General features: G+C 40.9%; 1 protein-coding gene across 3 annotated transcripts; it reads left to right on the top strand.

The window, feature by feature from the left end:
- The first annotated feature begins 894 nt into the window (after nucleotides 1-894).
- On the top strand, nucleotides 895-25,692 carry SPICE1 (spindle and centriole associated protein 1). 3 transcript variants are annotated; one of them, XR_005104424.1, is made up of 16 exons: nucleotides 896-1,040; nucleotides 1,593-1,640; nucleotides 2,679-2,825; nucleotides 6,682-6,781; nucleotides 7,539-7,660; nucleotides 9,283-9,380; nucleotides 9,678-9,820; nucleotides 10,053-10,193; nucleotides 10,980-11,242; nucleotides 14,275-14,406; nucleotides 15,080-15,227; nucleotides 18,984-19,202; nucleotides 21,234-21,628; nucleotides 22,900-23,071; nucleotides 24,277-24,800; nucleotides 25,666-25,692. XR_005104424.1 is itself a non-coding variant. In XM_037388946.1 (15 exons), exons 1-15 carry the CDS (start codon nucleotides 960-962, stop codon nucleotides 24,718-24,720), a joined length of 2,217 nt encoding a protein of 738 aa, XP_037244843.1. In that variant the 5' UTR covers nucleotides 895-959; the 3' UTR covers nucleotides 24,721-24,800. The 3 variants fall into 3 exon arrangements, 2 of the variants coding, with proteins under 2 accessions (XP_037244843.1, XP_037244844.1); XM_037388946.1 differs by lacking the exon at nucleotides 25,666-25,692 and having other exon boundaries at nucleotides 895-1,040; nucleotides 24,713-24,800; XM_037388947.1 differs by lacking the exons at nucleotides 24,277-24,800; nucleotides 25,666-25,692 and having other exon boundaries at nucleotides 895-1,040; nucleotides 22,897-23,009.
- The last annotated feature ends 649 nt before the right edge of the window (nucleotides 25,693-26,341 follow it).

The raw sequence follows: 26,341 nt of genomic DNA, 5'->3' as shown, positions 1-26,341 counted from the left end.
GAAATATCATGTATAAGCTAAATGACTCGTTTAAGCTGCTCTGTGGAAGCCAGAAATTCCTTATGGGTAGGGAGGTACACCCTTCCTCAGTGGCACAGCTAATGAGATCTGTTTGTTAAAACACAGCCAAGGGCCACACTTTAATTTGATGTCACCTTAATTTAATAGGTTGTGTGACATTCTGCTCTTAATCACCCATAACAGGATCTGAAATACATTTTTGCATGGGGAAATTTCCAAGGCTTCCTCAGAGGGTCACCAAGAGATGGCTGAGGAGGGTATTTGCTGTGAGGAGGGATATTAATGAGTGAGTGCAAAAATTAAGGCGAGAGGTGGAAGACATGGATGAGGGACAGTGCTAGGAGTAGCTCAGGTGGATTTTCCCCGGGGAGTGTAACGAGCCCCGTCAGAGCTGTCAAGGCAGTGCCCTGTTCGGGCGTGAGGGCTCCTCAGCACCCCTGGGGTGAGGACGGTGGGCAGGGGCTGAGGGGTCCTCGGCACCCCTGGGGTGCGGCCGGCGGGCGCGGGGTGCTTCCTCACAGAAAACCCAAGGAGAGGGAGCCGCAGGCTCGGGCGATACCTACCCGAGCGGAGGGGCGGCGGCGGGAAGACGGCGTGAGGATGGCGGGGTGTGTGTGTGTGTCTGAGTTAATGGTGGCGGCGCTTCGGGCAGCAGGACCAGGATTCCCGCTCGGACGCCCCGCTCGGGCGCTGGTTTGAGGTGGCCTGAGGGGCGGAAGGCGCCAGCGGCGCTCCTCGCGGCTCCCCTCAGGGCGGGGAGAAAGGACTTCCCCCCTTCCCCCCCCCCAACAACAAAAACAACAAAACAAAACCAAAAAGCTCCACACACCAAAAAAAAACCAAACACCACAACACCGGCTCCGTCCCTATGGCAACGGCGGGCGGAGGCCTGTAACCCGCAGCAGCCCCCGCCGCGCCGTGCCCGCCCCCTCACCGCGATGTCGGTGCTGCGCGGCCCGCGGCCCCGCGGCTCCGGCAGGAAGGCCCCGAGGAAGCCGGCGGCGAAGCGGGACTGGGACGTGAGTGCTTCCCTTCGCCGGGTGCCGAGCCCGGGCTTCGGGCCTGCTGCGGCCCCGCCGCCTCATCCCGCTCCTCCTCCGGCTTGCGGGCAGCCAGGCGGGCCCGGCGGCCGGTTGGCTCTGCTGGGCGGCGCGCAGGGCGCGCTGCGGCCTTTTGGCGGCGGGGGAAGGGCCGGGCAGCCTTGAGCGGGCACAGACCTCCGCAGGGGCTCGCAGCGGAGGGACCCGGGTTTGTGTGGCCGTGGGCGGGATACCGTGAGCAGAGGTGGGTGTGCGCGGAGGGGACAGGCCCCGCTCGCTTCCGTGGGCCCGCGGGGTTAGGCCTCCCGCCTGGCTGCCCGCGCCTCAGAGCTCCCTGATAACCGTGTCCTTTTTGCTGCTGCCTGCCTCGCTGGGGTGGAATGCTTTACAGTGCCATAAAAATGCACCCTTGCCGGTTTATATTGTAGTTTAAAGGTTGTGGTTTTTTAATGAAACGTAAAAAAAAAAAAAATAATTCCGGTTTTTTCCTCCGTTCTGGGGTTTGATGTGTTCTCTGGTTCCTGTTTGCAGAGCACCGTCCAAGATTTGACCGTCCACCGGGCGACTCCTGAGGATATTGTAAGTATAACAGCCATCACTGCTCCTTCTCCGTGGCAAGGAGATGTAGGTGGTTATCTGCCATAAGTGTTTGCCATACTTGCAGGGTACTGTCTGCCAGTTTAGTCTGCCGTTCTTAAGCTTCTGAAAAAATTGGTGTCATGCATCCCCAGCTCTGGCAGTTGGTGTTTTTCAGTTTTCTGTTTCCATTGGGAAGCAGTAGCCATAGATTTTATTAACTGTATACAATCGTAAAAGCATAAAAACATAAATACATAAAACCTCAGTGGATTAGTTGGAATTAAGTCTTATATCTGCTGGAAAGACTGTAAGACGTGCTTCATTTGAGGAGTCTTTCTAATTCTGAGGTTACTCAATTTTCATTTAAATGGTTTAATATAATTTCTTTATACTGGGCGACCTGTTCATCACAATATGTGCAAACTACATTTCATTTTCCTTGGTAGCACTGATTATTGGGATAGGCAGTATAAGCTGTTGTTTCTAAATTTTGACACGTTAGTCAGGACATTTGCACACAATAGCAGAGATAGACTTGACTGTATAAGTGGTTGGCTTGATAGCTTCCAGACACTTTAGCAAGCACCTCACACATTTAATCTGTTTAATTTATATTAAATTGAAAAAATACATATGTATATGTAATTGTTAGATGAAGAGAAATAATATCTCTGGTGACTGACAGTGTTAAATCAGGAAAATGCACTATTTCTTTTTATGCATATTATAAGGTGGTAGTGTTCAGTGTGTTCTTCCCTTTACAGCTGAGAAAACTTGCTGAGTCAGTGGTCCAGGGCAGGTGGAAGTCATGAGACTTGCTTCATTCACTTTTGGAGCCGCTTTAAATTTGGCTGGTACTGATTGGCATTTTACACTTCTGGATGTTTGTGAGGCTGTCATTGGTACTGCCATGAAGTTAACATAAGTAGTATTTGGCACATGAATGATAAAATCAAGAAGAGCTTTTTAGCATTGCCCTGCAGATTTTGCTTTAGAGTGTCCCTTGATTTTGAAATGGGTTTTTTTATGTTTATGTAGCTGCGTCGCCATGAAATACACAAATCAAAAAACAAAGCACTAGCGCATCTGGAACTTCAAGAGAAAGCACTGAAAAGAAAATGGAAGAAGCAAAAACAACTGTCTGCTGATTCCTTGGAGAAAAGGAAATTGACTCTGATGCGTGAGGTGAGAGCTAAATCCGCACTTTCAGCCTGGTGCAGAGGATTTGCAGCAGTAGTGGAAAACTGCTGTTTCACATAGATTAACATTTGCTCCTTTTGTTGGATAACTTGATTTGTATGTGCTTACACTCTTCCACCTCTGTGTGCTGTGTGTATGCAATGATTGGAATAGACTGTCTAATGTACTAACTGGTCTACAGTTGCACGTTTCATCCTTGTTGCTTGGCTATGCCCTCTGCGATTCAGGGAGCCTGTTTGTGTCTGAACAGGAACTGTTTGCAGGTTAAACTGTGTGTTTAGAAAAGTATCTGTATTCTTTGCGTTCTTACTGCTATCTTGCCTTTTCCTCCTCCTGACTAGTGTGTTTCTTTGATGGAAATGTGAAGGTTTCTCTTTCTAGGAGGGACATTCTTATCTGCCATTGCTTGTTTAAACAGAGAAAACCGCAGAGTCTTAGGGGCTGAAAGGGTGAGGCAAGAAGCTGGTAAGGAAGAGCTTGTCTGGAAGGAAAATTGACACAATAAAGGTTGAGGAGCTATGGCTGCTAGCAGATAAGCTTGTCATCTCAGGATCAAAAAGCTTGTTCTCTAGACATTTTGAAGCATTCTGAAAATACATTGTTTAGTTTGCTTTTGAATATTGAACTATAGCAGCAAACCTAAGTTTAGCTAACAGAGACAGTAGCTGTCACTTGTTTGAACAGGGATTTCAGTGGTAGACATCCTTTTCTTTCGCTTGGCAGGTGACTCCTTGACATATGTTACGAAAACTACTCTCAAAACATAGTTATTAGCTTTCAGACCTCAGCAGCACTTGGACAAAATGAGAATTGTTCTTGCTGGTAAAGAGTAAGAGTGATGGTGAACAGTGTTCACCTAGCAGTTAAAATAAACGTGATCTGGTAGTCCTGTAAATGTGTAGTATATTAACCATCACCAACCTTTTCTTGCTTTTGTCTTTTGTAAATTTTCAGAAGTCTTTTTCTGATCTCTGGTTACATTCAAGCATAGACAGAAACAAACAAAAGTACTTAGAATTGAAGGTCACCTTCTAGATTCCTGTTTGACACCTGTTTCTCTGCAATCGTGGTAGAATTTTTGTGTTAAGGATATTGTGCTAATCAAGCTTTTTGATTTTTGACCTTTGTTACTTTCATACTTTTCTGCCAAGTGCAGGAAAAGTGGAGTATTTAAAAAAGCTGTGGACTTTTTATAGAAATTTCTCTAATTTGTAGTAGCAGGCTAGTTTCAGTAAGACTTCCGTGCAGAAATAAATAACGTATCACAAAGGTACATTAGACTACCTGCTATAAGATTTGGCTGGGCTACCTGTTATGTGACTTTGGTATTTTGCAGTTGTGAAACTCATGGTTAGGAAATAGTCTTCTGTATTTGTTGCCATTTGTAATGACAATGTGCAAATTTCAAATCCTCCTGAGTGGCTTTTCCCTTCATATTTAAGAGATGACTCTTATTTGACATAGTCTGTGTCTACTTCTGAATCAGAGGAAAAATGCTTCCTGATAGGAAGACTAAAGGAGGTGATGCCATACAAGATGAATCCCAGCTGGCCATTGATGTTTGGAACACTGGAATCTTCTTGTGTGTAGAGAAAAATAAAATCAATGGGAGAGAGATACTGCTTTTGCCTGACCCTGGCTTAAATCTTGGTAATTGCTAGGTCCTGTTGTTCAGAGTGGCTAGAGGGACTCCTCAGTCTGTGTCTCCCAGTAGAGCACAACCACTGTGGATTGTCACCTTGTCTCTGTTATTTTGGTGATCTTTTTTCCTTTATTGCTGTGAGCATAGCTTCCTTAGCCCCTTGAATCCAACTCAACTGGAAAAGACTCAGAGACAAAAACTAGGAAGATGCTGCTACTAGTGTGTTTTTTCTTGTAGTTGTAAGTTGAAGGGTAAAAAGAGTAAGAGTTATAAAATGGATAAGCAAAAATTGTAGTATTTTGGGCATTTTTCTGCAGTGGGGAGATTTTAGGGTTAGTCCAGTTTAATTATCTTTGATAACAATCTGAAACAGGAGGGAAAATGAATTTTAATGACTGGGACAAAGTACAGCACTTAGTGAATTTGTGGAGGACACGTAAATGGGCCTAGAGAGGTTAGAAGCTGATATCACTTTGTTTTCTGCTGATCACAAGCAAATGTGGGCTAATGTACCTTGGGAACAATGCGCTAAAAATGTTTATCATGTGTTCATCTGGAGGGTGAATCTTAGGAACCTGCTGATGCTGAAAGAGATCTAGCAGGGAAGGTGAAAACAAATTAGTCAGGATAATTTTTGTCTTATTAAACCTGTCACCTTAGTTTTAATTGCCTTAGGAAAAGGAGTGATCTTTTGGGACAGGTAAACTTTTTTTCTTTCTTCTGCAGATCTGGCATAACTTTGTCTGAACACGTGTTGTTTTGATGTCAGATGGCTAAATGGAAAAGATTTAGTTAGTATCAAGTGTGAAAACTGAATAGTGATTTGAAAAAGTAGACACATGAGGTAATTGAAAGATGAATATTCACTGATTTACTAAATTGGTTATGAGGAGAAGTGTAATACCCTGCAGTGTAATTCAGGATCAAAAGACTAGAAAGGCATGGAAACTTCTTGACATAACAAAGCATAGTAAAATAGCAGGTGAGGGGGAAACAGGTAGCATTCCACTGCCTAGAGTTTTTTGGAATGAGGCTGAATATAAACCAGCAAACTTATTAATGGACACTGGAAGAAATTCTGTGGAAATAAGAGCATATATTGCTCTGAAACTGTTACAAACCAGTTCCTCTTAGGATTCCTGGGGGAGCGAGAATTGTCACTCAATTCTCTAGGAAGGCATACGTGATCCTGTCTTTTCAGTGGCATCTTCTAAAGCACTTGCAGTCTCTCCAGCTAAATTTGATTAACCATAATGAAGTGGAGGTCACTTACATATCTGGTCTCTTCTCAGATATTTAAGAATAACTACCTTCTTCCCAGGTTGTGGGATATAATTTTACTAGTGTGCCATTTCCAGCTATATGAATGAAGCCATGAGTGAGTGAGGAGTTTTGAGTTGCGTTTTTCCCACGAAGCCATGTCCCCAGTGGGCTCCATTTGGCTCATAGTAGCTGAATACCTCTTGCTTTGCACTCCAAGACCTTCCTCCTTAGGAGAGAACTGGTGTGGTACCAGCGATGGACTTCAAATACTCAGCGAGAGGGACCTTGAATACAACAGCTGTACTTTGTGAGAAGTGTGTGGAGATTCCCAAAATGTCTTCTGATGCTAGATGTAGTCAGCTGTGTTTATATCTGTTGAAACTTTTGTGGTGGTAGGTGGCTTAATTTTTAGGCAGGATTTTCAATAGTTGAGGCTGAATGGAACAAGTCTTCCTGAATTTGTTTGGATCTAATCATGGAGTGCAGTTTTGGGGTGTCTGTCAGATGTAGATAAGTGTCCTTCAGCTCAACAACATTGATATCAAATGATTTGAGGATACATACTGATACTTATATTTTTTTAAATTGCTAATATGTCTTCATTTTGATAAGTGTCATAAGCACCCAGCTTCTTGTTTGTGTCAGGGTGGAAGGAGAAGGGAGTAAAGAGTATTGGCTCTAAAGGGAAAGTCAGTGCTGATGGGAGTCCTGGAAGTAATAACTGTTTAATTTTTCGGAAAAAAGAAAAGGTGAATTCTAGTCACTCTGAGGCATGGTTTTCTGATCTGTCTTGATTAGGTTCTTATTGCACAGTACCAACTTTGCAAACAGTGTCTGGCTGAGTGTTCTTTTGCAAACTGTTTAGAACAATACCAAAAAAACGGGAAAAACTGGTCTGCTTAGTATGAAATATTTCCTTATATGCTATACTTTCAGATTCTGTCTGATCAGTACTGTTTGCAAGATGTATTGGAACGATCTGATCAGGTTATGGCTGTGGCAAAAGACTTTGGGGATGCTCCTCGCACACGAACAGGTAGACAATCTCATTTATGTGTGGTAGTACATTTAAGATTATCTCCTTGTTTTTAGTAAATAATCTTGCTTTGCAAAATTTTTTTTTTAACTGATTTCATCTCATCATTTAATGTAGTATGATTGAGCCTGGTCATGTCGGGTGAAACGCAGATGAGGACACCACCTCCCATGGCAGGGGAGAGCAACCCATGGCCGGTTATTCTACTGTATCAGTCCATTGTGGAATTTCAGATTGCTTACTGGGAAACACCTCACACTTAGCATTTCCACAGCCAGGCTACTGGCCCGTAATGAGTTTGAGGCACTGTAGTAGTTCTGATTCTTATTGCTACATGGGTAGACTGCTTGCTCTTGGATATTGTTGAAGATTTATCAGCAATTTGTGAACACGGCTTTTCCTTTTCTTATCCTGGTTTTTGGATCTTTATGCTGCTGGAAGGCAGGACTGGCTGTTTGCACGTGAAATCTTAAACTTAGGTTCTTTTTTCTGTAGGCTGCCATTCTCTTTTGCTTATAATGACTGTTTCATCTATACACTGCTTCTGCACAAGGGTATTTACACAGGTGAGAAGGACAAAAGCCTGGTACACAGCTGAGTGTATTAAGATAACTCCATGGTAGACCTTTGCCAGTTGTTTAAAGCAACGTATGTCCCTGTGACCCTTTTTGTGCAAAGTACGAGAACTTGCTTGTTGGTCCTACGACATACAGATAGTGTCCTCTGTTTTCTTCCCTGTTTTGTCTAATTCCTTCAGGTTTCCCTAATGTAACAATGGCTCCTAACTGTGACATAGAATCGTCCCAAGGACCCATTGTACAAACCTGTGATCCTCCCACTCAACTTTCCATCCTTAGTGAATCTGTCATGGATTCCCAGGTAATGTATGTTCTGTTCCATGCATGTCCTGTGGCCTTTTTGTTTGCCCAAAATAAGAATATTCAAAGGTAGAGTTTCCAAGCAGAACTGCACCTGTCTTTTGCGCATTGTATCAACCATGTTGATAACATATGTGGAAAATGGTTTTAAATGGAGGTGAGTTTGTTTAGTGAGGCTCTGGGAATCATGATTTTTTGATTTTTTTAACCTTTGAATATGAGAAACAAACATACTACGTCTCATAGAAGTGCTCTCATATTGGCATGCTCTCCCTTTTAAATGCTGGAGTTACCAGCAAGAGAAAAAAGTAACTACAGGCTAAAAAAACAACTTCTGTGTCACTTAATTGCTACATTATGAAATATGCCTCTGATTTTCTAATTATGGCTGCATATATGGCGATATAGCCAGTTTGGTTCCAATTTTTTTTCTGATAATGCACATGTAAATGTAACCCAGTTAACCCCACAGCCTTGATGAGTCCTACAAATTTCATTTTTAATACTTCGCATTACTTTACAATTAGTTAGATTTGTTTAAAAAGTTATTTTAATTGTTTTAATTTGTTTAAAGTTTCATTTAGAGCCTTTGCATTCTGTTTTCTTTTCATGACCTGAGTTGTACCAGGAATGTTCCCTGTGGTTTGAGAACAGGCATATGACACTCCCAGGAAACAGTGACTGAAGACCAAAAGGGCTGTGGGAGTGGAAATGATGGTGCCATATTCTCATGGTTCTCTAATCCTCTTTCCTACCATATTGTGCAAATATCTGCAGTTTGAGTTGCAGTACTTCTGTCACATATTTTGGTGTGATTTTTTTTTTTTTTTAGTTTTTTTTAATATGAAGAGTTAACTGTAGCATTTTTGTAAGCTGTATCACTGGATGCATGCTGCAGATTAGGCTTACATTTTTAAAAGAAAAGCATACTGATAGTTGTCTGCTGAGCTTCTGTGAGATTTTGTTTTCCTTATGTGCCTACAAAAATCATAGTTAAAGGGTATCTGATGGAAGCCTACCCAGAAGCACAGAAACCTGGTAGTTTGAGGAACCCCAATTCCAAATTTGATTGCTTAAGTTTTTCTGTGAATGTGGTATGTAGGATTGTATTTTTTTCTGGTTGCATTTTACGCAAAGAATATAAACGTAGTTTTGCATATCTCATTACAAGGTTGTTTAGCTTGTGATGTCAAATGGCTGAAATTTTAGAAGTGCTGTAATTTAGGTTGCTTTTTCCATCTTCTGCCTGCTATATCTCTGTATTTGTTTTGGTACACCTTTTTGGTAAAGCTTTTTTTTATCCTACAGTATGTGTGGTCTGAATTAATATAAATAATTCACATAAAATATTGCATATTTAATTAATCACTTGCTGTGTTGTGTTCAGAGATCATTGTCAGCATCAGTATTTCTTAGGTACTAATGTTCCCTAAAACTCTTCCCACAGAGGGATGTGGTTTTGTTTGGTTTGTTTTTTTTAATTTTCTTTTGAGGTGCAGACTGAAACAAAGGTTTCTGTATTTTCTTGAAACAATTCCAGAAATTTGGATCTCTTAACTTCTTCCTAAAAAACAAATTGAAATTACTGTGAAGTCCCTTTTGTTTTCTTTGTCTCCTGAAAAGGCTCTTAATGAAGTGGAAGAGGAAGCATTATCGATCTATCAGTCAGAAGATGGACACCATGACTCTCGGAATTTTAAATCCAGCATCAGTTGTGGCAGGTCAGTACAAATCTATCCATTCAGGCTTCCATCTCCTTAACACTGGAAATAGGTGGAGTTAAAAAGGTGCTGCATGGGTATAGTTAAGTTACTTTTTCTGTTTCCCTTTGTCTTCTTTTCCTGACCTCGGGATTCTAGGGAAAGCCTCTGTTGTAACATTCATTCTCAGAATGAATGTGAGTAGGGAGCTCACCTGAGCAGTTACAGATATTTTGAAAAGCTCTTTCTAGACTGTAGAAATCTAGAATCATGCTATTCTCCTATTATAATTCACTGTTACACTTGTTTTGAACGTAGGCTACTTCGGTTGTTGAGAGAAGAAAATTCCTTGGAGAATTCTCAGTTGTGGGCTGAAAAGGATAGGAGGAAGACTACCTTATCACAGGAATCAAGTGTGCCTTTGACTCCAACAACTGTTTCTCCATCATTGGATCAGTCAGGTTGGATTTGCCAAATCACAGCCTATCAAATGTTGTTAGGTTGTTCACAGGATCCTGTCTGGAATTTCTTTTCTGGGTGGGGGTGAGAAACAGACACATATATATGCTAATTTGGCTCAGATGAATTTCCAGACTAAAAAGCCAGCTCTTCTAAAAAAATTATATTACAGTTAAGAATGTACCTGAAATATTTCATGTGTGTATTTTTTGTTTTGTTTTGCGTTTAAATCAGCCCTCAATGCTACGAATGTAGTCAAAAGAATCCATTCAAGACTTCAGAATGAAGACAAAGAAGAGACTGTAGACTCCACTTACACTGTGAGACAAGTGCTGAACCCGAATTTAAAGAAACAAAAGCAAATTGCAGCAAAAAGTTTAGTACTTTTACAAATAACATACCTCCCTTTGACCAAAATCCTTAATATCATAAGCAAGTACAGGTTGAAAGGGGTCTTTGGAAATCATTGTAGGGCTGACTGAAGTTTGATTTGGGCGGGGGGGGTGGGGTGTCTTGAGTTTTGAGCATCTCTAAGGATGGACATTCCACAGCCCCTTGTGTAGTGTATTCCTCTGTATTCTGCATGTTTCTTGGCAAAGTGAAGTCCACAGAAATTTGGGAATTTTTGATTTGATGCTACCCGTTACCTTGCTAGCTGTGGAGTTCTCTCCTGTGCAGGGCTTTTCTGTTTCTGATACAGCTTTCTATTCTGTGCTGCACAGGCTATCATGCATTTCAGTCCCCGTATTCTACACACATTTGTATGTGCAGACTGACATCAGATACAATTGTTTTCATGTTACAGTTTGTAAAAGAGTTGCTCGCTAAATATGACACCCAGAAGCAGCTGAATTTTTTAGCTGGCTGTTCATTGGCAAACTGTTTCCATGCTTTTAACTGAGAAGGAGGAAAGTATAAACAGGTATCTAAGATAAAAGGACCACACAGTCGTACTTGAGAGGTACTAATGTGGTGGCAGAAAATGCATTTTTTGATGATCTGAAAATAACTGGGATAACTGAGGGTGTTCTTTGATGGTCCATTTCAGCTCAGGGCAACGGAGGGCCTTTCCTTTGATTTACTTCAATAAACAATGTAATTTCATTGGTACTGCAAAGCTCTCTATACAAGTTGAAATTCCAATGACACTTTCCCCCTCAGTGAAAAGAAAACAAGCTGCACAGAACGTTGCAAGATGGAGGGATGATTATCCAGCTAATTCAGTCCCCGCTGATCTTCAGAGGGACAGCAGATCCAGCCTAGATGTTCTCAACCGCATGATACATGAAGTGGAGCATGAATTGGAGGAATATGAGCGATGTACAGGTCGTGAGGTTCAAAAAACTGAGAGAAGTGAAGGCCTCGCTGGGTTTACCTTGTCACTGGTGAATGCTCTCTGTCGTTTGATGCGCTACCTCAAAGAGGTGAGAAGACTCTGAATTGCTTCTGTAGAATGAATGAAAAAGGATATAAAATTACTTTACAGATGTGAACTTTGGTCTTTCCTGGCTCCCAGTCAGTTTACTGTGAAGTCTGATGATCACTGCTTTTTATTTGGATTGCATGCAATTAGGAGTTAAAACTTTTAATTTGTTAGCAACAGGTATGCCTAGCGGAAAGGGAGGAGCTGACTGCAGTGAAGGTCTCTCAGTGGCTATTAGCAAAAAATACAAAAGAAATAATGTAAAATTTGTTATTTAAATATGTTTAGAGTTGTATCAGAGTATTAACCACAGCCTCATGTACAAATTAGTTTTCTTCCTTTGCCTCCCAAAGGCGATGCTATCTAGTTTCCCTTTGTAAAGAGAAAGTAACATCTGATATATCTTTAAAGCTTTTCTCCTGTTAAGACAGAAGGCCAAGGAGTCTGGGTGTTTAATGAGACTACTTCTTTTGAAAGATGTATTTTGTATTCTCAATTTTTACTGAGTACCTCTGTGATATTGTTTCCACTTGATGTGTTACTGTTCCCTCCTTCCAGGAGTTGATTGTTGCTTGCAGAATTGTCTGCAACTTTCATAAATTTACTACCTAAATTCATAAGTAGAAGTATGCAGAAGTCACTCAAGCTACAAAGTGTGGTTGATTGTATAAAGAGTTGCTCAAGGCAGACAGTGTGCATACATAATTTTCAGTGACTTTCCTGCTTTTCATGGAGCTTAAATTACAATTAGAATTTGAGAATGTGCTGGTAGGAAGCAGAGCTTGTCTGAGTATTTCCTAAAATCTGATCCCTGTGATGCTAGGAATAATAGGAGTGTTTGTGTGCACTTCTATCCTGTGTGCTTCAGTCTTGCCTAGCCAGGAGAGTGAGCAAAGTTCCAATGACTGAATTATAGCTGTCAATGCATTTCAAGACAATGACTGCAGCGGATATTTAAAAAGCCTCTGTTTTAGCTAAACAGTGGATCTTCAAGAGGTTTTGAAGCTTCTGGAAAGATTCCCTTCCTCTTCTGGGAAGCAAAATATATCTTCCAGCTTTGCTGCAGAAAAGCTGAATGCAGAAGAGTTGTGATAAAGGATGTTGCTTAATTTATTCTCAAAAGTATATATAAAAAGTAGGAAGAGAAACTTGAATTACTGAATCTTGCATGAAAGTATTTTTCTTAAGTGATTAAAAAATCAACGTCTGCAAGAAGAAGATAATAGAGGAAAGGGGAAAAAGAAACATCTGAAATGTTTGCTAAACTATACGAAATTCTTAAAGGGAAGTGGATAAACCTGACTTGGTTTCTAAATGAATTTTGATATCATATGCCAAATGTGATAATTAATTGTTCCCTCCTCCATTCTGCTAAGAATGCTGTTTTTTTCCCAGACTCACAGGGCGAAGAGTTAGAGTAGACACATACTACATTAATCTGTGGCACTGTGTTCTTTATCTGTGCTTCGGCATTTTGTGGTGCAGTGTTAAAGCTTACATGATTATTATGTGATTATTCCAGCAGTGGCCTGGAATGAAAGTACTTGTTTCAGGGTATACCAGACCCAAACCCTAGCTGATGGTAGGAATGGATATATACAGCTGTTTTACCTTATGCTCTCCCCATGTGTAAATGTAAGGTGTATAGCTGCTTAGAAACTCTTCCTGCAAGGCTAGGTTAATGCTGTGTAGGGTGAGTAGACAGAATAGCTTGCCCAGGTGATCTAAGGCATCAGTAGGCTTCATCACTGCTACCAGGGTTAAGTCCTTATTTTGTGCTGTCTTTGGTTTCAGAAAAGATAGGACTGTCTATGGGGTTTTTCTTTTTTTTTCCCCATTTTCTGTGTCAGTTTGCTTCACTTGGATCGATACAGAAAAGCTGTTCTCTCTATCTGGAAGAAAACCAGAAAATGGATGGCCTCGTCTCTGATATGCCTAAAGGAGGTCTGTCTGCCTGTCTTTGTGTCTGGTGACAGTATCCGTGATTATTCTCAAAAATTATTTATTTATTCATTCACTTTATGTGGCTGCAGAGTCGTTTTGTCTCTTCTTTGGTGGTTTTTCACCTCTGGTCCCAATGCCAGCACAAACTAATCTATGGCACGTTATGGGCAGCTCGTGCTCTCATTCTGTCTGGCAGCAGAGAGGAGTACCCCAGCTGATTTTCAGGATCTCTCATGTTTTGGAGGTGTGACATATTTCTTTTATTCAGGGATTGCTTTGAGTAAATGCAGGCACCCATCTGGGGAAGGGCTCCTTTTGCTAATTCTGACATGTTCATGTGACTGTAGCCTCCACCCTTTTAGTTACAGTGGTCCAAAAAGTGGCAGTTGTGTATTCCATTTACCTGTTGGAGGTGGAAGGGATTCTTTTGTACAGGAAGACTGGCTATTGCAGCAGTCTACCTTAAAATAATAGATTGAGAATATCTTTAGAGGACAAGAAGTTCTTTACAGTAAAAAAAAAAAAAAAAAATATCTTTTGTCTCATGGTCAAGTGGATTACTTAACAAATAAACCTTTTTGTCTTCTCTAAAAAAAAACCAAAACCCACCTTCTAGACCTTTTTCTCTCTCTGAGGGAAAACATTAGAAAGCAAGTACTTCTTTATTTAGTCAAATTTGTCTTCATTAATGAATTAAGGAAACTAAAGAATAGGCACAAGTAGCACAAGATACTGACAAGCATCAGCACACCTAGAGTTATTTGATTACTGCATGAAGATTCAGTGACTTAAAAAAAAATTGTATCCGTGTAGAGAGACAATGCTGCTTGTTACAGCCTGTAAAGGTTGTAAAGAAGAACAAGGATGTATAGGATTCCCTACAGTGTAGTGGATTAACAAAGAAGGAATAGTCATCTGTCTGACAGTTCTCAAGCCCTGAAAACCGGATTTTGTCATGAAAGTAATGAAGTCAATTTAACAGCTCTTCCCACTATTGCTACAGTATGATGTCATATTGAGCCATTCCTGTTTCCAAGTATGAATCTGTATTGATTTATAGTAGGTTTTTAACTTTTTCTCCCTCTTTAGAGTGAAATGCAGCTGCGCGAGAAAGAGGTGGTGAGGCAGCAGCATGAGGAGATGTTGAACGAACACAGAGAGCTGATTGATGCTCTGACCGCAGAAATACTTCTAGTGAGGGAAGAAAACGTTACTATGCAGGTACTGAGCCCCCCTTACTCCTTATCCATCAGGATGACTTGTTAGCATACAGAGTTGTGTTGCAAATATTGACTGAGATGCATTGTCTCACGTTCCAAGAGATTTTAACAACAAACAGAAATAAAATGATGAAATTGGATGAGGAGCCTGGGAATTATAATAGCAGGTGTGAGGTGTGGGAAAAGAATGTTTCAAAAGCCAATACTTTATCTTCATTTAACTTTAAAGCCTGAGAAAATGCTAGTTCCATGAAACTGAGCTTTACTTTATTAATGTAAAAGTTTAAGCATCTTCCTGCATGCTTCTATACTTTTAACACTACTGGAGCAATAGAGTAGACTAGATGTAATGCTACATTTACTTCTTTTCGGTTTGCAGTGGAGGTAGATTTGTTCCATGGTTACATTTGGGAATGAAGCAATAAAGCAAGCATGGAGAGGAAGTGGCGTCATGAATTAGGAAAAGGAAAACCAGAAAATTTATTTGAGTCAGGAGGGGAAATAAATGAGAAGCATGGAGACACTAATAATTAACACCTCACTGGAATCCTACAGATTCATGCAGTGGTATTAAGAGGCCAAATTTCTTCTCAGGACTGCTTGTAGTATGTAATTTTCTAATTCATGTTGCTAAAATACAAATCTCTTTCTCTCTCTCTTTCTTCCTTCTTTAGAGGAAGTTTCAGCAATACATGACGGTAACAGATGAACAGCTGACATCTCTCACACAAGCATTTAAAGGCCTCCCTTTGGTAGAACCTAGAAGAGAACAAAGTCCAAGCCATTTTGGAATTGCAAGCAAAGGTCCAGTGAACGGCCAAGGTGTGTGTATGTATGTGTGAAGGATGAAATGGGATTTGTGGCTAGTTTATCCCTGTAGTGGAAAATCTGGTATTTAACAGGTATCTGCTTGAATAAATACCTCTTGCATGAGCATGAATCTCACTTCTGGAAATTCAGATGCTATGGGCTCTGCTGTGAGCACAAGCACTTTGCTGTTATTTTTTAACAATGTTACAGGTTGTATTCCATCCCTGTTGGCATCCTTCTGTTTGGATCAGGACTTCAACTTTTTAGCCAAGTCCTGGGCCTGAGCTTTAAGTGAGACATAGTATGTTATTAAAAAAAAAAAAAAAAAAAAGGGTGTAGCCTTCCCCCATTAAGATGGCTTACAGAGTCAGGTTTATTCTGAGGGTCCTAAAAAATGCCAAAACAAAACAAAGCCAACCGAATCAGGATCTCGCTGCTCTATTACTGAGGCAGCCTGACGGCGTCAGATTGGTTCTTCCATAAAACATCAGAGGTCGCTGCTGACCAGAAACAGCAGCTGCTGAGGCCTATTAACTAACAGGGCAGAAGTCTGTTACTTGGTGTTTGTGGCTTTATATCAGAGGTGAGTGACCTGTTGAGTGAGATATAACAGAGATGCAGGCGAATTTAAGGCAGTAGCATTGATGGCTAAATTAACTAAACCTGGTTCACCTTGTACTTTTAACGTTCTTTCACTAGGGAATTTTCTTCCAACTTTCTTTCCCAATCATTGTTTAAACGTGTCAGTTTTGCTCTCAAGGTCAGAAACACTTTGTGAATCCCAAGATTCCTTGAAGCTATTTGTATTCCTTAGTTAAATGGTGGGTTTGTGGACACTTTTATTTTCAAAAACTGACTGTTTCTGTGGGGTTCTCAGGAAGAAGCCACATACCAGATCCCCTTTTTGTGATGTACCCAGACTTCGTAAAAGCAAACAAAAAAATCATACCCCAAAATATAAAAGCCCAATTAGAAAAGCACCCCTCAAAAAAAACCCCAAAAACAAAACCACCCTGAAAAACAACAAAACCCCAAACCCTCCTATTCAAAAATTCTGCAGGACTAGAATTTCCAAATCTTCCTTCTTTATTGGTCTCTCTTCTCACGAAAATGCATCTTCCAGAGGGAAAGCTTCCTGAAGTTACAAAAATCATTCTTCCTCCTCCTCTTTCAGAATCTCTTGTACCCTTAAGGCACCTGACTGGATGTGAAACATTTCAGATGGCTAGTTTTAGAAGCCATGCATAAGTTAGCATAAGACCTCTCTGGAGAGAGGAAGAGTGGCTGAGAGGAGTGGGGGCGATATTAGTGACAAATGTCATGTGAGGAGGTTACTTTGGAAATGCAGCTCTGCACAGTGAAGCAGAGCAGGAAGGTCTTTCTCATTTCTTGCCAGGGTCATTGAATGGTAGAGCAGGTTTTAAATTCCATCTCAGAATCTCAGTAATGTGAACCACAAAACAATATTTTATGTGAACAGCCTCTTCTGGCTTTTTGCCTTTGAAGGGTGCTTTTTGTGTCTTGCATTTTGGGATCAGATAGTTCTGCTTAATTTTCCACTAAATTCTCTTTTGGAAACAAATACCCTGAACAAAATCATGAAGGGGGAATTCAAAGATGGCACTGCCAGAGCAGTGGTTATAAGCATATTAAAATTACTGTGGTCTCACATTTCATGTTTTTCATTTTGTGCCTCCCTGATACATTCAAAATAGATGGTAACATAGACACAAACTAGTTGTAGTTAAATACAGAAAAATAACTTCTTTTTTTACTGAAGAAATGTCTGATTTTAATTAAGTCATTAAAAGATCATCAGAGAGCTTGAAAAAGCTTTGGATTGTTTTCTGCTCCACCACTGTTGCCATCAAATTTATAATATAGGACAAGTGTTTAGGTCTGCTTTTCTCAGGAGAATATTACCAAATGCAGCTCACTTAAATACCTGTTCCTCACTGTCATGTTGAAAAGGGGGGGGTTTCCTCGAACCCATTATATTTGATCAGCCTGTCAGTTTCCCAAGAAAGATGAGACCCTTGTGCCCGACCAGTCTGTCCGCTCCCTGCATTTTGACAGCCCACGGTGTCGGAGGGTGATTTGACCAACTTATTCAGTGACCCCCACTGACAGCATCATGGAGTCACATCCCTTGTATCAACTACTCAGATCTGCGGAGACTTAACACAAAGTGAACTTCAGCTGAAGGTTTTTGTTACACAAAATGCAAGTTTGTGACAGGATAAAGTTCACACATTGGTGGTGATAGTACACTGACCACAAAACAAGCTTAAAACAATACACCTAGTAACAGCTAGCGTGAGTTAGTTGTAGAAGAAAGTTCTTACCCAATAGGCATCTCTATGGGGAGAAAACAGGTTCAGCCCATCAGCTGATCCCAGAAGTTATGACGGATTCTTCCCTAACTTTCCCTCTCTTTTGTTTACTTCTTATACTACTTCTTTACATTTAGATGGAGCTTGACTGACTCTAGTTATACGTATTTTTGTTAGTGATTGGTGTAAAATTCTCTCACTTCTAATGCATATTAGTGTGCATCCTCAGATAGCACTGTTGAAGCTTTTTACTAACTATGCGTGCTCCTTTGCCCACTGTTGGGGGGACTATTTGAGTCAGAGGTCTTGATCTCCCACTGCCACAATTATCTTTGTCCTACTTCCAACTAATTTTAAGTTAATATCAGTGGATTGCAACACCTTACCAGCTTGTCTCCTCTTGCAGCCAGAACTTTCCTCCCTTGGAGGCTTCTTTCTGCATACCTTGGATAACGGTGTTCTTTTCACCATCCGTTCTTTGTTTCCCATCCTTCCCAAGGCTGACTCCCTTGGTTAGAAATCCCTTCATTTGTCACTTTTAACAACTTTAGAGAGTCAGTTTGACCTAAACTTTGTGCACAGATTTGTTTAACGTATATTTAAACACTAAATCAGAGTTTGGTAATTTGGGAGTTTAGATGACAATTCCCCACTTTGGGACTTATATATATTCATATATCAAATAAGTCCCGTTCTCCCTGGAATTCTCTCAGCAATAAAACACTTAGCAGTGTTCATCTGAGGAAAGTAATTTTTGCCGCAATTGTTGGCTCAGCAGCGGACATCTTCTCATATATTCTTCATTTGACAACTGCTCTGCAGCTTATCAGCTGTGTGGTATTATCAGGTTCCCATTCCTGTAGGGAGTACAACAGAGCTTGGCCACGATGTCTCCACTCTTCTCCACCCTCTGTTACCCCTGTCAGCATGTACTAAGATGGCAGGGTGTATTGCTTAGGGAGCCATGGTAAAGTAGACTCCTTACATGCCAACCGTCCTGAAAGGGGTAACTGTATTTTACCCTAAAAAGCTTTCTGTAATACTACACTTCCATGAGGTCCCAGTTTTCTCTAATTTCCCCCAGAGTAATTTTCCCACACTCACAAGTCACGTGCCAGTAAGTCTTGTGCGTGAGCTACAAACAGATCTTTTGCTCGTATCCTGAAATTGTGAGGCTACATGTAAGACCTCTTCTTGGTCAGTAAAGGCCAGTAAAGACTTGTATTATGCTCGAGTGAGAGAGTCCTGTACCTGGGGATCAGAAGGAAGTTCAGAGTGTGTGTGGAACACGCTCTAGTCTGTCTTTTCAGACACCTGAACATAAGAGTTCTTAATAAGATTTTTCCCTACACTGCTGTTGCACTAAAACTGATTTTTTTCCTTTTTGTTTGTTTTGGTTTTTTAACTTTTATCCTTGCTTTGTCTCTTTCTTTAGAAAAACCTGATTTGAGCTATTCTGAGCCCAGGACTGATGCAGGCAACAGGGAAAATACGCTGAAAGCCCCACAGGAAGAACTTTCTTTCAAGTTTCCCCCAAGGCCAGGTGCCTCAGGTGGTGTGGGTAGAAGCTTGCCAGCTCACGTTTTCCAGCCAGCTGTGCTTTTGTCACCCCCCCGGCAGAAGAGCAGGCAGGAATTGTCTTCCCTCCAGAATGGTGAGATCTCTCTGGCTGTAGTAGTGTGTTACTCTGGGAGCCTGTGTAGTGTGCTAATGTTTCAATCTCACGCTACCTTTGGAGATGTATTTTCTATGGAAAGTTTTTAATATGTATGCTTTGCACTATATCCTACTTCTGCACCCAGACACACATTTCTTTTCTTCCTGTGTTAGATTTCCTTTAGACTCCCTGTCCCCTGCAGCTCTTCATCTACTGTCTGCAGCCTTGTCAGTGGCAATCCAGACCGACATCTTTATTTTGTACTGGTTTTATTGTCACTTCTGTATGATTGCTGTAGCTTTTTGTCTGTGACATACAGCGCATCATCTCAGATTTCCATCTGCTGATGGTGGAATCCAGCCTCCATCACTTTTAATGGTGGGACCACTGAAGACTGGAAATTAAATGCCTCTGCAGCCCCTGCTGCAGACAAGCCAGGATGTCTGTAGGCTGTGTACTCTTGCTTTGAGTCAATATTTCTAGCAGAGGTTTTTCTAAAACTTCGGGAGTAGGTTTCCATTGAGTTTCATTTAAAACACAGGAAGTGGCTGAAGAAGTTGTGGGTGAAATTATGTGGTGCCAGATAACCAGATTAACTCAGTCTTGTGTCAGTATCCATAGGCTTGAGGAGTTTTATAGGTCAGTAGCTCAATTCTGGTCATTTGGAGGAAGAAAGTTCATCAGGGGTGATTAGGGAAGGTATTTCTCATTTCAACTTAATGGAGTGAGCAGAAGGGAGGATCCTATGTGACTCTCAAAATTAGTTGTCTCTTCCTGCAACTGCCACCGTAACCACACGCATCTTACTGAATATGCTAGGTCCCTGTAACCCTCTGATGTCAAGAGGCAGATAATTGCATCTATGACTAGCGTGATGGTTGCTGACAGGACGTAGGGCACAGTAGTGGGGTTTTGTGCCTTCCCTTCTCCTTTTCTTCCCTGCTTTCAGCTGTGTTGCTTTCTAAGTCTTTTCCAAGTCAAAAAAAAAAACTCAAAATTTGATTTCTAAGGAGTTGGCAGGGCAATTGGAAGTTTGTATCGAGTTCAACCTTTTGGTGGGCTGCTGTGCTGTGAGGAAGCACACAATAAATCGGGAGGAAATGATGTAAAGGTAGTGTTCTGCAAAGAGCAACGTGTTTTCAGTCCCATTGAGAACTGCAAGATGTTGGCTGTCATTTGAAACAAGAATATAAAACTGTATTCATAGATTTAGCTACCATTTGGTTATGTGAGAAATGTACTGTTACTCTTTGAAGACCATTAAGGATGCTAAATGGCTCAACAAATGTAAAACTTCTTGAATATTCCTTTTATGAAAACTGTTTCATAAAACAGATTTGTATGTAAATTTTTAAATGCCATGCTCTGCTCAAGAGACAAAAGCTAAAGCTTGGGAAAGAATGGGCTATTTGGTATATAAAGCATAGAAAATCTGGTTTTGATCACAAAATCCAACTTGGACTTAACACATAGCAGCTCACAGTGCTGTAATGTATCTGGTCACCCGTACGTGGCGTGTTTGTGAATGATGACCACAAAAAATACCTAGCTACCTTTGTTGACCAGAGTGCTTCCCCTTTCTTAGGTGGTGAGCAAATAGCTTGTTTATTAATATGCCAAAAGTCTTCTATTATTTTGTTTTATTATTTGTACTGGATAATATTTATACTTATAGAATGTCAGAGCTGAAATGCAAACTTAGAGTTTATTAGGTAAGGTAACTGGATTTAGGAAAATGGAGGACTAACCAAGAAGTAGTGTTTGATCTTCTTTATCTTCTCTCTCAATCTTTAATTAAATCATCTAAATGTGAGACTGTTTGCAATAGGAAGTACTAAACCTGGTGAGCTCTTGCAGCAGGATCTGGCATAGAGTGATTTTGATCAGTAACATAACACTATTTGGGCTGGATGTTACAATTCAGGTTCCTGCTTGATTATTACTAGCCTGACGCAATAAAATCACTGGTAGTTTCCTTGATGAGGATCACGTGTCTTTCCTTACTGTTCCTTTATTTCTTGTTTGTAGTGTTTACAGCCGTTTGTCAGTCTCCTGAAAACAGCAGAAGAGAACTGTGCAAGGAAAGGAGCTCACCTTCCTCCCTGAGAACACAGAGCACGACTGAGGAAAATTGTCTCATCTTTCAAAGGCAACCAGCTCTTCCTGCAGACAAAGACTTGGAGAGTTCCCACGAGAAAATCAATCTGTCCTGCCCAGGTGACACTAGAAAAGACAGTACAGCTGAAGAGTTATTTCAAAACGGCGACCTGCTGGGACAGATAGCTGAGCTCACACGGCAGAACTCTTTAATTAAAGCTCAACTGAGCAAATTCAGAGGCTGCTCTGAAGACACAAGTGACTGCCTGTATCAGCCAGGCCCAGTACGAAATGCAAATCCTAGTTCAGGCTCTTCAGAAAGACAGGTGAGAATGTAACAGAAAAGGAAGGCTGGATTCCCCATTCTGCTGATCTGCTTTCCCATAGCTTGCTGATGCTTTAAGACTGTTTCTTTCCTGTTGTCAGTTGTTTTGAGGAAAAGAGTAGCAAAACAAATAGTTTTTTCATTAATTTGCTTGGAGACTTGTGGTATTTGTCATTCCCTAAAGAGCTCAACATTAGTTTCTCATATTGGACCTACAAGTGTTGAAAAGCATGCAGCACATTTAAAAGTTTAGGATAAAGTTATGCTGCAAAAAGAGGTGTAATTGCAATGTGATCACTGTTGTAGCTTTGGTAATATTAACAGTGAAAGCACTGCACCAACCTAGAGGTTCTTTCAAGCTTGTAAAATACGTATTTAAGTCCATGCCATACATGTCTTCTGCTACTGTGACCCAGAAGCCAATGAAATTAAAGTTAGGGCAGGTACATCTCTTGCAAAAACCTGATTATAGTGTATGCACTAGTCGGGTCTGTCTTGTCAGTCCTGCTGTGTGGTGAAAATCCCTAAATCTTTGGGAAAGGGAGAACTTGAAGTCTTCAGTTGACACAGAAAACCTTTAATCTGCAACTAAGTAGCTCTTTGGTGGCACCCCAGTGAGTGGAGTTAACATCACAGAACTGCCTGATCCCTGCCCTTGCTACTGTCTTTACTTCTGTTCTGTCACAGTGGCTGAATTACTGTTCAATTAAGGATCCTAAAGATTTTAATTTTCCTCATTTAAATGTAGGCTGAGTGTTGTCACTTTCCACATTATGTTGCATAATGTTGTACAAGGCAATGCAAACTTTAGGTGTTGTTTTTGTGGAATCAGTTCCCACAGGTGGAGGGGAAGAGGTGACAGTGGGATGAAAACCTGGTTTAAAGATGAGTTCCATGATATTTTCACTAGAAATCTGCTTTTGCTTCCCCACACCCTCCTGAATAGGTGTCTCTCTGATTAAGCTTTTTCTTAATTATGATTAATTGCTGAATGGTTGGGGGTTGTTTTTTCGGGTTTTTTTTCTGTATGTGATACAGACAATAGCCAGTTTTTTCTGGTTTGTAGGAACAGTTTAAAAGTTAGGACCTAGATACAGGAAAGTGAAAGGGACAAAATCATATTTTTCACAGGAGGTGCTATATGAATGATGATGTTTACTTTCAATTTGAAAATTAAAATGCATAGAAGTACTTGGAATATACTGCATGCTTTCCTTGAGTGTGAAAATTATAAGTTTTTAATTGGAAGTAATTATCCAATTATCCAAGTAGACTCATCTGATGGTATCGAAGAGCTTGGAGGAAAGAATAGCAGAGCTGAATCGTCAGAGTACAGAAGCACGTGACAAACTGTTGCAGCTAATAGACCAGCAGAAATCAGCTGCTGCCGGTATGGTACCTCCAATGGTCACTCCTGTTCTGCCCCCATCCCTACATTTTGCCGGTAAGTACCCAGCTTCAGGAGAAACAAAAACTATTAAGACAATGTTGTTCCCCTTTTGAGAGTTCTCTGTCCTTAACCTGATGGATCAGCGGTTGCGGTCAGCAGTACAGTCAGCAGTACACTTGCTGTTAATGACTGTATGGTACAAACACTCCTTACTTCAGAGAGATAAAAATATATCAGCTAAACTTCTCCTGAAGTTAGTTTCTTAGTAATTGGTCTGCTGCAAATACCGTGCTTCATGGTAAATCTGTTCTTTGCTATGTCCTTGGCTGCGGAACAGCTCTGCTACGTAGTCACTGGTGGGCAGAACTGGGCTTTTCGATCAATCCTCTCTGCCGGAGAATCTTTTATAAAAAAATTAAGTATTTAAATCAGGCTTCTAAACATCGCAGCAGAGTGGTTGTCCAGTTCTCAGCCACATTTTGGTTTTTGGTGTCTTTGGTGCTCTTCCCATGAGACTACTTTGCTGAGTTACTACCAGTGCTAATAGAAATAACTGGAGCTTCCAGTCATCTGAAGAGGTAAATTAGTAAAGGGAATATTCTTGCTGATTCAGGATTCACAGATTAGCTGCCATGTGTAACTAGAAACAAAAATACTTTCCAGCAGGTGAGGGCTGATTTATCTTTTCATGGAGTCACTGTAATTACAGGCAGAACTGCAGGTGAGCACGTACACATGCTCTGTCTAGAACACCTGCCCTTTCCCCCTTCTTAAACCACAGAGGGCATATAAAGGGAAGGACTTGAGGGGAAGGAGAGACCACAGTGTGTGTGTGCATATGCACGCAGGTGCGTGTGCAGTGACTCACGCAGCAAAATCATAACACTTTTAACACTTCTACAGCTGTTTTAACATAAATTCAACATGGTAAGTAAAATCTTAAAGGAACAAAATAGAGAAATTGGAAGTCTCTAAGCCTCTGATTGCCAAAACCCAGAAAGTTTATCAATCTGTAGAAGAATCATTCAGTGTCTCTCCATGTTATCCACAGTTGCTCTGAGTATCTGCTGTCATTTTCAGAGAGTGGGTGTGGCGTTGATGTTTAGCCTGATGTTTTGTGTCTGATCTGTATATTCTATTGTGAATATTCTGCAATTGTGAGGAGTTAGGTGCTGCCCCTCAAAAAATGGGAAAATGAAATGAATGTTATGAAACATTGCTGTGTTCTCATCAGAATCAAGCTATTATTTATTGCCTAGAAAATGCAAGGAAGACAATTGAAGTGTCTGTGCCTGTGACAGTCACTATGGACAGCTCCAATGAAAGTAGTGTTTCCCCTGCCAGTATGACCAGTATAAGAAGGTAAAAATTAACCCTTTACTATTTCATTTTTCAAGTGTCTTGATTACCCATGCAGCAGAACCTGAACACAATAGAAAAATTGCCATCTTTTTCTTTGGCTTCACGGACTTTCCCTGACCTCACCACACTCAACTCTGTGGAAGTGGGACAAAGGTCCAACAGCTTTTTCACAACTTCCATTGTTTGTATTTAAAATACCTGCAATGTGACATAAGACAGATGACATGAGTTGTTGAGGACTGTTGATGAGGGGTCCTAAGTCAGGATCTGAGGCGTGATTCTAGTAGTTGCTTCCATTTTTCACTTTTTCAATCTCATTTTGAATGTCTACAGGTCTGTAGGAGACTCCAGCAAACCTTGTTCACCCCTAAGTGCCACATCAGAAAGCGTGAAATTAACTTCTGTTAGCCAAAGGCCAAAGGTAAGACTGAAAAATCTTCAGCCAGAAAGTTTGATTGTGGTGTCATATAAGGAAAAAGCAAGACAGGTAAAGAAAGTGAGAGAGCTTCGTCCTACCTTAAATCTACCAAGGCTAATAGTAATTGATTTATGACAGTTTGGATTCCAGACAGTTGGTAAGGGGAGACTGGAGTGCTAGTGACACTGGTTGTTTGCTGCCACAGAGCTGTTACTTACCAGTGAGTAATCCTGTAACTATGTTTTCTGCCATGGCATCTTCATGCATTAGAGCTGAGAACCTCTGGCAGTCTTTCACTGATGGCTCCGAGAATTTAAGCATTATGATGTACTGGTAGAGTCACACAGGAGGCAAGCGAGCTCTTGCCTAGCCTGTTGCACAGGTCAGGTGCTGAAGGATAAATAAATCCAAATGCAAAGAAAAATCCCCGGTCTAGATTTCTGATTCCCAGTGTGCAAGGAGGAGAATGGACTACAGCGAGACACTTTCGCGGGGAACTGCAGGCAGTAGGACAGTCTGGTAAACCAGCCATAGATCTGTTAATAGGTTTGCGGGCAACCGTGAGGAGATATTAATACCGTCTTTCCTGATGTCCGAAACAACCTCAGTTAGGAGTGATAAAGAGAAATAAAGTTAGGGTCCAAGACTCCCTATCCTGACAGCAAAGTTATACATGCCCAGAGGGAAAATTCGGAATACTTAAGGTAGATATGCTTTAAACTAGGTATCTAAAGTAGGTGGTGCCGACGGCAGAAGTTGCTGTGTCTCAGTGAGCTGGTATGGAGCAATCCTACACAGGACAGCACTAACCAGCAAGTCTGTGGGAAATTTCTGTTGTATGAATTTCAACTGGTTTCTTCTTTTGCAGGTGGAAAAGCAAAAAGAAGAAGGCTGGTTTGCATTGTCAATGCACGTTATGTAAAGGAAGTTGCACTCAAGTCCTGTATTTTAAATTTTATTTTTTTTATGAACCACAGTTAGGTCACAGTAGTTCCTCTGTCCAGATGTACAGTTTAACTCTGAAGTGCTTTCATGTCAGGGCCGTTAGTATGAAAAGGTCCATATGCTTACTGTATTTACACCATACAGAGCACTATAGGAAGTCCTGGGAACGAGCTTCTGAACTGGATACGCTGCTGTCATATTACATCTTCTCACCAAATAAATCTTTCACAAGATTGTCAACTGAAGCTGCTGTAGCAATACAAATGAGCATCTGATATCAGTGTTAGATACACTGAAGACGGGAGGTTTTAGAAATTGCATGTGAAACTTTCTGTATTTGCACAAGATACGGGAATGAAAAAGTGAAGAAGGACTGAGAGGAGGGAAGGTACCTAGATTCAAAACCAGCCTGGAGATTAGGAAGCCAGTCTAATCCTGCTGGGTGAGAATTTGCATCAGAAATATGTGGTTTACAGTTGCTCCCAAAAGTTGTGTGTTCTGTGCAGTTAACATACTGGGGATTACATCTGGACTTGAGGATTGATTTTTTTTTTTAAATCTCATTTAATATTTTTACAGTAAATATAAAGTGACTATTT

The sequence above is a fragment of the Falco rusticolus genome, chromosome 5 (assembly GCF_015220075.1).
Source record: "Falco rusticolus isolate bFalRus1 chromosome 5, bFalRus1.pri, whole genome shotgun sequence".
Taxonomy (NCBI): Eukaryota; Metazoa; Chordata; class Aves; order Falconiformes; family Falconidae; genus Falco; species Falco rusticolus.
The sequence above is the reverse complement of the archived record's forward strand: the minus strand, read 5'-3'. Positions and strand labels throughout refer to the sequence as shown.

Excerpts from the sequence above, each read along its gene's own strand:
- SPICE1 (XM_037388946.1), top strand. The coding sequence starts at position 960 with ATGTCGGTGCTGCGCGGCCCGCGGCCCCGCGGCTCCGGCAGGAAGGCC. Across the intron at positions 1,641-2,678 it reads GGGCGACTCCTGAGGATATT|CTGCGTCGCCATGAAATACA; the intron begins GTAAGTATAACA and ends ATGTTTATGTAG. Across the intron at positions 2,826-6,681 it reads AATTGACTCTGATGCGTGAG|ATTCTGTCTGATCAGTACTG; the intron begins GTGAGAGCTAAA and ends CTATACTTTCAG.